This window comes from Carassius auratus, chromosome 9 (genome assembly GCF_003368295.1).
Source record: "Carassius auratus strain Wakin chromosome 9, ASM336829v1, whole genome shotgun sequence".
Taxonomy (NCBI): Eukaryota; Metazoa; Chordata; class Actinopteri; order Cypriniformes; family Cyprinidae; genus Carassius; species Carassius auratus.
In genome coordinates, this window is record NC_039251.1 from 25,300,157 (window position 1) to 25,313,658 (window position 13,502).

Sequence of the window (13,502 nt, forward strand, 5' to 3'; positions counted from 1 at the left end):
ATGATATGATATGATGGAGGGAAATAATAAAAAAAATAGCACATATTTAGCAACAAAAACAACAGCATACACTGTATAGTGAGGTCTAAAATAACACTTTTATGTAAAATGAAGAAAAGATATTTTAAATTCTGAACTATTTCTAGATCAATAAGTGAAATAAGTAAATATATGTAACTTATAGTGTCTATGCACAGACAGTCAGATGATCTTATTTCCACTCAAGCTCAAAATGCTCTTTGGATCATTTTTCAATCATGCTGTAGAGCATGATCATAAGGTATCACATACATTTGTATATATATTATATTATTAAACCACAAAACAATGCAAAAATAGAAGCATTTTGACTAGTGTTCTCAGACTTTTGGATCCGACTTTACATACAATATACTGTTAAAAAGTTTTGGGACTGTAAGATTTTTTTTAATGCTTCCATTATGATCATATTTGTCTGCATTAAATTGTTGAAAAACACAGTAAAATTGTGAAACATCATTAAAATTTAAAAATTTGCTCCATTCTCAGATGTCACATGATCCTTCAGAAATCAGTCTCAAGAAACATGTCTTATTATCAATGTTGTAAACGATTGTACTGCTTCATATTTTTGTGGAAACAGCAATACTTCACCAAAAAAAAAAAAAAACAACAACATTTATTTGAAGCAGAAATAAATTTTATAACCGTATAAAAGTATTTACTGGCACTTTTAATCAATTTAATGCATCCTTGCAGAATAAAAATGATTTATTTTGGAAAAAATACTTACTGACCACAAACTTTTAAACAGAAGTGTAAATGTGAAACACACACACACACACACACACACAGTCTACTTACTTGACACCGAAAGGGCCAGATTTGCTGTTGCCAGTCACCTCGGCTGTAAAGTCCATGTCAGTCTGTACGTGGATTCCCTACAAAAACAAGACAGATGCACAGAAACAGTGAGGGGAAAAAAGGGAAAAAAGAAACATAGGCCAAACAATGTGCATAAATCTTAAAAACGGGACAAATGATTGTTTAAATGCAATAGCAAACATTTTATTTTTTAAAAGCAAAAATATTTGTGTATATATATATATATATATATATATATATATATATATATATATATATATATATATATATATATATATGGTGGGATGGGCGACTAGACAACCAAATAAGTCGGTCTGTCGCAAATGTTCACAAAGCTCCATTTAAATGGCACAGATGGGATGCAAGAATGCATACTTCATGTACACCCCTAAAAAACACTTACAAAGAACATAAAGAAAGAAAATACATTTAATGGTAAAATAAACAGGCAATAAATGCAAATGCTAGCTAATGACGAGTAAAACGAGTCTCCTTTATGGCTCCCTACGAAAAAGAGCCTCATAATAGGACGTTATTGTACTTGCCAACCAGTTGCAAAGGCTCAAGGGAGGAATTTCCTCTGACAGAAATGGCTGCTGATTTGAGCATTAAAAGACCATTAGAGCGGATGTGCCAGAACTGATGAATTTCTCTCAAGAAAAACAGCAAATTTATCTCATGTCAGGATTTGGGAATGATCATTAGTCATGTAGCTGCTTTTACTAGCGTACGAGTGTGTGTGTCGCATTATGTGTCGAGAGTAATTACAAATATGTGCCACGTATGTGTGTAAATGTGGTTTGTTACAGGATAATGACTTGCACAAGGCATATCAACGTGTGTGTGTGTGTGTGTGTGTGCCCAATGAAATGTGATAATTAATTGTATGTGGCATGTCAGGCTTCACTTGGATGGCTATGTTTGTACCGAAGACATCATTTGGCGGATGTTGTGCCAAGCTTAGCTAATTTTTGAGCACACTGACATGGTCATTAATGAGAATAATGTAACAAACTGTGTGAAAACCCTGCTTTAATCAACCGAAAGGTGTCTAGTGACCACAGTAGTAATGTATAGAATGTAGTTTGGGGCAGGGGAGCTGGGGGTGACGTCCGTGGGGAGGGCCGGTCACTCAAATGTATCGAGCAGCAGAAATGCATCATGCTGCCCTTCAGCTCTGTGTGGCAGGGGTCAGCACGAGCAGAAAGCCCTAATGTACTTGCCTGTAACCTCTGACCCCATTAGCACATGTCAATCAAACCCCTGCCTCTCAAAGCAGTCCTTTAGAAAGCCAAAAGTGTGATTTAAGGAATTAGAGGCAATTCAATTGTGATTGGCCGGCCCAATAATGCTCCATTTCCTTGGACACAGCCATGAATCTCAATAGGTATGAGGCATAACCTAAAATAGTATTACAATTTTTGGCATGATATTTTATCAGTGCTTTAGGCACTTGCGTTTATGTGTGCATTCATATAACATAACAATTTTCAAAAATTGAACTAGACTAGCTACTCTAAGCTGCCTTTTTTAAAATCACTATCTAGTTATGATATTTTGATGCGGTAAAATTATATAGATTAAGTTTCAAAGTATATTGTTATTCAAAGCTTAGTTGGTATTATTTGCTAGATAACTACCTGACAGATTTAAAATATTTGTACGTCAATGGAGTATATGCGTAAATATTAAAGCATAAAGCTACATTTAAATATTTAATTTTGTAATTAATAGTTAGTTCTGTAAGCAACTGTTATTTAACTGTAATAAGCCCCTTTCACAAAAAGAATGATACATATATAGTTAATAACAATACACATATTAGGCTCAATACTAATAGCTGATAATGTGTATGCTGACATGTGCTGTGTTCTGTCAACTCAACTCAGCAGAAGTTTGAATTTGTATGGATTTTGATTGGCTATTCATGTTTAATAAAAAATGATTTGAAGGTTATTCCACTAATTGCAGTGCTCGGTGTCATTATTGTTAAGGTTACGGTGTGGACTTCGCTATTCTCTTATAGTTACAGTTTCTGTCCTGTGTGAACAGAACTTTAAATGGATAGCTCACCCAAAACTGAAAATTCTATAGTCATTTACTAAACCTCATGTCAAATTTCCGTCCTCTGTAAAGAACAAACCAAAAAATAGCCAAGAATTCTGGTGCCCATTGACTTCTACTTGACAAAAGAAACTTGAGGGTGAGTAAACTATCCAGAACTCTTTAACTTATGTTCACAACACAAAGCAGCTCAAATGCCAAAATCACTCATAAGTTTTTCCTATGCAAAGAAGTTAGTCGAGATCATTTACATATAGCTATATTAAAAATACAATAGCAAAAAACTGCCTATTTAATCCTAAGAGTCAACAAGAGGGTGGACAATGGTGTTATAAAATGAATTTTCAACAACATTAAAAGTACACTTAAGGCAAAAGTGTAATATTTAAGACAGCTAAAACACCAATATGTTTATGTACCAGCTGTAAATCTAGAGACAGCTTAGTTTTTACGATTAAAAACAAGTCTGGATGTAGGCTTGAATGTCTCATTCCCTTGACAATGTGGCCTTTGTAGCAAGCACTCGCTTTAAAAAAAGAGGTTAAGGCACTAAATAAATGTTTGCATGGTAAAAGTGTCTTCAAGTGTCGACCCAAAAAAGACAACAAGCGTCAACTCTTCATCCTAACATCCTCCTGAAAGCTGACATTACCAGCATGTGCAGTTATGCCAGAACGCCTACCTTCATAGACAAGGCACCACAAACAATTAACCGAACAGTGACAGCTGATGGCTTGTTCCCTTGTTAATACACAAACAGAACATATTTTTAATGGGCACGCACAAGCTACATAAACACCCACCCAAAAAAATTATAATCATTTAAACAAGAGTGCGCCTGTGATTCATTCTCCTCTCATTTTTAATGATTAGTTTGCGCCGTTTGAGTCACGGTTTGATGCTGTTGCTAATTAAAGAACAAAAGCATTAATCTAGCGGCTGACTGATGATCTGATGAGCATGTCACCGGTTTTATTTGCTCGTAGTGCCTGATCTCCTCACTGACCCTCATCTAATGAATGACATGGATGGAGCTGACAGTTATGGAACAGTGGCAAACAAAAAGAAGGCGACAGCCTTGACAGAGCCAAGAAGGGAAGCAAATACACTGGAGGGTGTGATGGGATACGCACCACATGCTGAGAGGGTTATGAGAGTTAGCTTGTCTATATATATGTTGTTTATCTATATATGTGTTTGTTTAATCGTTTTAACCAAGGCAAACATCAGATACACCTGTTTTCTAAATGAAGACATCTGCTCCCATTACTCATTCAACCTGTTGATTGTTATCAGACAATGAGCGGCACAGTTTCAAATGTACACCATTACAATAATTACATTTTCCATTTAATATATGAAACTAGAAAAAATATGTAGCGCTCCAAACAGAAAAAAAGTTCTTAGTACTGCAGGTGCGTAGAGCCAATGGCATTGGGATGAACAGGAGGAATGGCTAACCGCACACTGATCCACTCAAGACTGAAAGTCTACAAAAATTATTTATTTTTCAATTTGCATCGTGCAAAAAAGTGCAAAGTGCATGTGAGTTAAAAACAGAATGGACACCAGCAAACGTTTTTTTTTAACTCACTTTGCACTTTTTTGCACTATGCAAATTGAAAAATAAATAATTTTTGTAGACTTTCAGTCTTGAGTGGATCAGTGTGGGGTTAGCCATTCCTCCTCTTAATTCCATTTATGGACAAGACCTACAAAGACATGGGTAGCATGTTGTTGGGATGCAGATGTGAAAAAAACACAAACCAAAAACATAAGCAAACATTTGGCCTACTAAGAAATCTGGAAATGCATGTTTTTGTAGATTTAAGCGTTATTTTAGATTTCCATCCAAATATTACAGTATATAATTTTTGGTAAATATTAACAACTGGCTTCACAGAAAGGGCTTAGATTAAGAATCAAGTTTATTTTAGTTAAAATAGCTCAAACATGCATTTTAGTCTGGGACTAGACTTAAGCCTAGTCTGTGAAATGGGGGTAAAGGTATAATTTACCCCCCAAAAATGTAAATGACTTTATGACAGATAAAATGTTACTAAATAAATACACGACTGTGATAAAGAATAAGCTGATGTCTGATTACTTCAAGTGGTCGCCTTTACCATATTTACTATGGTAACATCTTTTGCATCACTTATAAATATTTCTGCCTTATATGGTGATTATAGTCCACATTGGATCAAGTTATTTCAAACAATCGCTGCTGACTGAAAGTGAGTTTTGAGCTCAACTTATTTTAAAAAGTCTTTAATGCTGGTGTTATGGCTGCTATCTTTCTGAAATAGTCCACAGCGTTGACCCTCTCCAGACGCGGAGAAACTCTGCCTTTGTTTATAACCACTCCTCTAATCCCAGCTGGCCCACTTTGGCCCAAGGTTTCCGTCGGGCCAAAAAAAACATGGTCGTTGGCCCTGAAGAAGCACCGATGAGGCACGATCAAGCCCCGGAAGTGACAGTGGAAATGCGACTGGTCCTGGCACGCACTAGTACGCCTGCTTTTGGCCCGATAGTGGAAACGCGGCTATAGTGCCACGTTAATGATGCATAACAATTTTGGTCTGTTCCTTACATAAAGTTATATGTTCCCCTTTTTGAGTACTTTAAGTTTGGAAGTACAATGTCATTATATGTGCCCTACAAGTTTAACAGAATAAAACAAATACGGGAAAAGCAATGACAAAAAAAAAAAAACCTGTCAACACAGCAGGTGACCCACAAGCAAAGATCGTAAGACCCCAAATCAACAATATACAACCAATTCCTCACAGGAAGCATGGTGTTATTTACCATCAAACACACACACCCCCCACAGGAAGAGAGGAATCACAGCTCCAACAAGTGATACATTTAAAGTATCACTTCATGGTGACTATTAAACCCACAGGGTTCAAGATACTAAAAAATACTCCCAGAGCAATTAGCGGTCTCTGAGATCCTCCCAGAGGACGACTGTTCTAATGATGGCAGAGACAGACAAATAAACATGCATGTGACAGATCATAAGACCAGAAAACTTACAGGAGATGTGAAAACATGAAAAAAAGTGGATAATAAAGAATGCACAAAAAACTAAACTTCTGACAGTATTAGTTGAAAGTGATTAGCAATCTCTCCATTAATTTGTAAAATACTGATTGGTTTGAAGAAGAAAAAAAAACAGTGGGATTCAGGCTGGGTAATATACTGGATATTTAGTGGTGATTAAACTTCCATTAGTTAAAGATGACCACCTAAATGCTGGAATAAAATGGCAATAATTATCCGAAAGAATTGTTGCATCCAAACTAATTACATCTCAAAATCACTTAAAATAATGGCCTGTGAAAGCTCAAATAGTGTCTGCGGGAAATTCTGGATCACTGACACCCACCAATTTGGCTTTTAAGAATCTTTCAAATGGGTAAGTTCAGCACTTCTTTTGTCTTTGGAGAGAGAAGAGTATTTTTTATGAAAAGTTTAAAATATCTCCTCAGTAGGAGGCGAGGGCAAGCCCAAGGGCCGTTTCTCTCCCTTTTCCAACCACTTACTTCTGCTGAAAAGGCCAAGTGACAATCTGAACAATTACAAAGGCCTATTACCTTGCCTATTACCTCAATCAGGTATAGAGTAGTGTGGACCCTCTCTTTCTCTGTCCATCTCCCTCCCTCTCTGGTGGTTTTCAGTATAGAAGGGTGCAACTCTGAGTGCATTAGTGAGCTCTAACCCTGTCATTTCTCCGGCACACTCACTTATTACAGACACGCCGCATGTTCCTGCAGCCAGGAGGAGGCACACGCAGAGCAGACAGGTTCAGTAGAGAAGAAGAAAGAGAGAGGTGGAGATGTGTGAAAGACCATGAAGAAGAATGGTAGGTCGAAGAAAAGAGAGAGAGACCGTTCGAAAGCCTGGTCAACAGCCCTTCAGGACAGTGTGCCATTCAGAAAGTAAATGAACTTGCCTTTGAAATTACCATTTAATTCCAAAACATGGTCATTCTAATTAACTAAAATTAAATACAGAACTGCATTTTATTTGATTTAGTTAGGAATTCTAAAATAGCAATGCTAATTCTTTATGAATTTTAAAATTATAATATATAGGAGTTATATATATATATATATATATATATATATATATATATATATATATATATATATATATATATATATATATATATATATATAAACTGCTACATTAGAATTCCTAAATATATATATATATATATATACGTGTGTGTGTGTAAATATATGTACGCGCGTGTGTGTGTGTGTGTGCGTGTGCTGTCAAACGATTAATCTTGATTAATCAAATCTGAAATAAAACATATGTTTATAAAACATTGATAATGTTTATATTACATGTATAATTTATTTAAATGTTTCATATATAAAAAAATATGTCTTAAATATATACATATACACATAATAAATACACGCACATATATTATGTATGCTAGTCAAAAACTTATTGTAGATGTGATTTAACATTTGACAGCACTGATATATATTTATAGAATCCATTTTCATGACAAGGCTTCTCTAACTTCTATTAACATAGCATCAGTCAGATTTATTCATAGGTTTTGCCTAATGAGACCGAATACAATAGCCATGCAATACGGTTTCATTTTGTACATTTAGCCATTGAGAGAGATCGGTCTCAGAAGCTTATTGCTGAATTACATTAATGCACATCCATATCAAATGAATAGAAAAATTAAGTAACATGACAATACCGATAAAACCTTCTTATTGAGATTATAGTGATTAGGATGAACAAAAGATGATTTAAACAGTAATACATTAAATCTACATTATCAGCTATTACATAGAAGGTTGACGGACAGATACAGAGTCAAACAAATGGGGTGGATTTACCAAACAGCTGTGCAGTTGTACTGAACATGTACTGAGTTGTTATAGCACTGTATTTTAAATTAAGTTTTTTGTAAATTACGCTAATATTGTACGGTATTCATAAAACTCCGTTTATCTGCCAAGGAAAACAGAACATTAAACTATTACTGCTATCAAATTCTGAATATCATGCTCTATGATTTCTAAGGACCAAGGAAATATGACAAACTAATAGAAAGGGGCGTTGATTGTGTTAAATTCGGTAGATATTGCATGTTTAAAACGTGGGCATAGTTTGTTAACTTGGGAATGTCAAAAACTGGGAGTGAAAAATCTCAGTAATGGTCTCCTGCCACATTTTCTAGGTTTCTTTGCCTGGCTTTTCTTTGTTCAGATTCTCTCTCTTTCTGTCACACACAAACACATATCTCCTCCAGCTGTACATAAGCCTTCATCAATGAAAAGTGCCAGTTTAATTACACCCAATGGGCTGAAAGAGAGCGAGGGAGAGGGAGAAAGCGAGACAGAGAAATTGATGTTAATTGGGGGTTTGTGAATGAGAGGCTGTTGGATTAAAAGCAGAGCCGTTTCAATTTGAGATCATGTATCCCTTTTGAGCGTCATTTTAAAGAAGCTCACGAGAGCGCAGACAGTGTGCGAGAGTTCACACTACAGACAGGAGTCTAAGACAATGTGAGGCTGTTCTAATCATGCACCAGTCAGGCTGTGACGTCACAAGGTGTCTCACAAACACATGGAAACATTCTCATCCTTAAGCAGATGGATGTTTTTATGCAAAAACACACACTCAAGCACAAAACCAGTGATGCAGGACTGAGTGGTTTGATGGGTTTATACCCTATGAGAGTGTCAACAGAAATCACAAACAATAGAAGTAAAGATTGTTAGATAACAACTTGGCGCATATAGAACTCACTGGTGAGCAACTAGATTTTTTTTTTTTTTTTACATCAAATGTGGCGTAGAATTTATGTCTGATTTGCTCCCCTCCGCGAGACGGGACGAGACTCCATTGACTGACACTGAATAAAGTGCTTCATTCTTTTTTTCTGAGGAAATCCAAATCTCAAATCCTCAACCACATCACATCTTTTTGGGTTGAATCAGGTCTTATTCCTCTCATCGCGAAGCAAACAGTAAACTAAAAAAACTTCAACAGTCTCTCTGCGTTGTCTTATGTTGTGTGGGCGTATTCAAGCTGCGCTTCAGTGAAACAGAATCTTAATAGAGCGTTCAGCGTGGGGGCATGCTCGCATTAGAAGATAATGAAGGGAGACGTGAAAAACAGACATCGCTTTGTTTTCATATGGATAACTATCACAGAATATTTGTTTTCGGCAGCACTTGTTTAGTTTAAACGTAGACAGGCTTTCTATATATCTCTTTCATGTCTCTTCGTTGAGAATTCACTGAGTTACAATTCATTTTAATGATGCATTTGTAAATGAAGATCAGTGCAAACAAAGGCTGCAGACAGCACACCTTGTTTGTCATCTTTATTTTATAAATGCACAAAGTTTTGTTGTCATGTCTGTATACAGAAGAAAGTAGACTCTTTACAGATTCAATTGATGTATTGCTCTTATCTGTACGTTTAAAACTGAAAGTGTAATTTAAGTTCTTTTCGGGGTAATCAGGAGAAAATGACTCATAACATGTATACGCATTAATCGACTCCAGAGGGTTAAAGTTGTCTTAATGAAGTTCTTAGCAATGCATATTACTAATCAAAAAATATGTTTTTACATATTTACTGTAGGAAATGTACAAAATATCTTAATGGAACATGATCTTTACTTAATATCCTAATGATTTTTACACAAAAGAAAAATCAATAATTTTGAGCCATGCAATGTATTTTGGTCTATTTCTACAAATATACCCCAGCGACTTAAGACTGGTTTTGTGGTCCAGGGTCACATATGTCACTGCAATTTTAAATTATTCATAACGTAATAATGTCATATATTTTACCTCTAAACTGATTTATGTGTATTTTATCCACATTTATGTCTAAAGCACTATACAATCTGGCTTTCTGTGTAAGCTGAGGTCAGAATGCCACCTGTGGCCCTTAACCACCATTGCAGTGACATCACACATTAAATTTCATGGATGAGAGTAAAGTGAAACCAATACTGCCATATTTCTTCATGCAAATTTAACACAGTGAAAACAGAGCCGAGATGTGAGGAGTTCGACTATGCCGGTCACTCAGCATTATGCCCGGGTTGAACCTGTTTGCCAAATCCTGCTGGATACAGGTGTGAAAAACAATCTGGTAAAGTTTTATCTGGTAAAGTGAGATTGCTTGATGTTTTGCATTTAAAATTTTTTTGAATTTTGAACTAGTGGCTATTTTTTCTAGAGAAGACCTCTGAGCTTTACTTCTTCCCCTGCCACAAAACACAAAACAAAATGAATAACTAGTAGTTTTGCATGTCACTGTCACTGTGAATTAATCACATATTAATTTTGCATGGTCAACTGCCATACGTATATAGCACACTACTAAACTAAGGGTTTGGGCCAATAAGAATGTTTTTACCAAACACCAAATCAAAACGTACTTACATTTGTTCCAAGCAGTTCTCTAAGCTTTAGTTTCTTCCCCTTTCATGTAAATATAAAACAAGACAAAAAAAAAAAATATATATATATATATATATATATATATATATATATATATATATATATATATATATATGAGTTGGGTACATCTCCCACAAAAACAAAACAAAACTGAACAAAACAAAACGAAACCACCAAACCAAACCAAAAGAAAAATCTTTTTTTTTTTTTTTTTTTTAAGGTTTGTAATGTTATAAATGTTTTTTGTTGTTGCTTTTTTTTTTTTTAGTTTTTTTTTTTTACTTAAAGTGTGGTCTTGCCACTGGACACAGGGCTTCTGTGTGAACACCAACAAGTGAACACACTGATCCCAGATGAGAGGGGTGTGCTACCATGACCCTCTTGGAAACACTGTGCTGGCCAGTGGGACTGCAGGGTGAGGTCCCTGGGTTCACACTCGGACCACCAACATAACAACCAGCAAAGAAAAAACAAATCCACATAAGTAATTGGCTCTTATGGGACGTTCTGAGGGCATAAAAATAGTCTAGGACACACAGGATAAATACATCCCTGAGGAATCTCTATCTCTCATGACTAATACCTGCAGAAATGTATCCACAAGTGACAGTTTCCAAGGTTACAAATATTATCTGCTGCCTCCATCCTCTAGAGTTCTGATTTCAAATTGAAAAGAATCATTTTTAAAGTGGATTTAGATAATAATGTGCGAAATGAATCCAGATGGTTTGTGTTCCACATGCTATGTACATAGAGAGAGTACAGGAAGGTGCACAGCACTATTCTGGAATGAATACTCTTTAATATAGCCTCAGATGACACGATCATGCTGCACACAAAAACCCTAAGAGCAGAATGAAACCGCCCACTCCAAAGTGACTGATTTTTTACTTATTATTTGCAAAAGTTTCAAATATTTGAGAGATATTCAAATGTTTTGTGTGAGTCACTTAAAAGCAAGCAAACAAGGCAATACTTTTTCCTCTATATTGGATTAAAGTGGCTTTTTCTTACAAGATTATACTTTTAAGTTATTAAACTGGTTGAAAAGTGCTCTGTCTGAACCACAGGGACTAAACCACAATTTGGAACAACATGAATAATGAGCTCTCAGAAACAATTTACATACAAATGCATTTATGAACAATCAACTAAAAAATGTTTAATGAATAAGACCCTATACACAGCACTGAGAATCAGCTAGTCACCTGTAGTTTGGTAGGTTATTGGCATCTGTGAAGTAAACAGAACTTATTACTTTTGCATGGACAAAAAAAAAAAACTAAGTTTACAAAGCCTATACAGTTATTTTCTTTTTTGTTTCCATTCAACTTCAATATGTATACGGCACACTACTATTCAAAAGGTTTGGGGTTGGTACGATTTAAAAAAAAATCTTCTTTTTTTCACTCTTATGCCCACCAAGGTAGCGTTTATTTGATAAAAATACAGTAATACTGTTTAATATCCCTACAATAAAAAAATACATACACATATATATATATATATATATATATATATATATATATATATATGTATATATATATATATATATATATATATATGTATGTATGTATATATGTATATATATATATATATATGTATATATATATGTATGTATGTATATATGTATATATATATGTATGTATATATATATATATATATATATATATATATATATATATATATATATATATATATATATATATATATACATATATACATACATACATATATATATATATATACATATATACATACATATATATATACATACATACATATATATATATATATATACATACATATATATATATATATATATATACATATACATATATATATATATATACATATACATATATATATATACATATATATATATACATATATATATACATATATATATATATGTATATACATATACATATATATATACATATACATATATATATATATATATATATATACATATATATATATATATATACATATATATATATATATACATATATATATATATATATACATATATATATATATATATATATATATATATATATATATATATATATATATATATATATATATATATACACTACTAAAAATTTGGATTTGCCATGACAGGAATACATTGACTTAAAAAAATATTCAAATATATATTATATATATATATACTTGAATATTTTTTAAAGTCTATGTATTTCTGTCATGGCAAAGCCAAATTTTTAGTAGCCTTACTCCAGTTTTTCTCATTCTATTCTATTCTATTCTATTCTATTCTATTCTATTCTATTCTTTCCCACATCCAGGCTGGTACAATCCCAAAAAAGTCTAAAAATCTTGTCATGTCAGAAGATCTCTTCCTGTCTGAGTGGGCAGATTATGCCTGGATGATTTTGGATGCAATGTGGACCTTTATTTTATTAGTCAAAAGTCTAGCAATGCAAAACCCCCCTCTACCCACATCAGAACAAGCGCAAACAAGGCAAAACTGTAAAGACAGCAACCCACCATCTGGTCCAAAAACTTTTTCCATATTCCACTGCACAACCTATTATCTATGTGTGTGTATCTGAGAAAGACATACGTCTGCGAGTTTGTGTGTTTGTTTGACAGAAAGAGAGCAGAGAACCTCCATCTCTGACGTGCCACAGGTGCAGTAAGCCCTGTGGAAATAAGGCGTCATAAATACAATAAAAATACAGAAGTCAGCCAGTCGGCTGCTAAATGATATACAGACGATGAAGGAAGAGATGAAGGAAGCCTGGAGCAGCATAAGAGAAGAGGAAACGGGGATGACCGCAGGTGTAAGGGCATCCAAGAAAAATGCTTTAAAGTGTAATGAATATCTAAGGAAGGAGGCCAAACCAACAAAGGGAAGATGGCAAAGGTCTTGTGGACAGAGACCGAGGCCGAAGCGCAGGAATCGGGTTGCAGAAGAAGGAAGAGTCTCTGTTTTGGAATGTTTGTGGAGCGTTCCGGAACACTGATAAAGGTGTGTGAGCATGAGCACATTATACTCGAGGTTCCGCTGTCCGCTTCACATTCCTGTCACCCGGAAAGAGAGGAAGTTCCCTTAACCCTTCAGGGACAGCTGGG

General features: G+C 34.6%; 1 protein-coding gene across 7 annotated transcripts in view; it reads right to left on the minus strand.

Annotated features, from left to right (window-relative positions):
* The window catches only part of pard3bb (par-3 family cell polarity regulator beta b), a 296,499-nt gene that overhangs the window by 199,608 nt on the left and 83,389 nt on the right, over positions 1–13,502 (minus strand). For all 7 annotated transcript variants that reach the window (XM_026272247.1, XM_026272250.1, XM_026272245.1 and 4 more), the window contains exon 6: positions 844–920. In XM_026272247.1, coding sequence (XP_026128032.1) covers positions 844–920 — 77 coding nt within the window. The remainder of the gene's footprint in view (positions 1–843; positions 921–13,502) is intronic.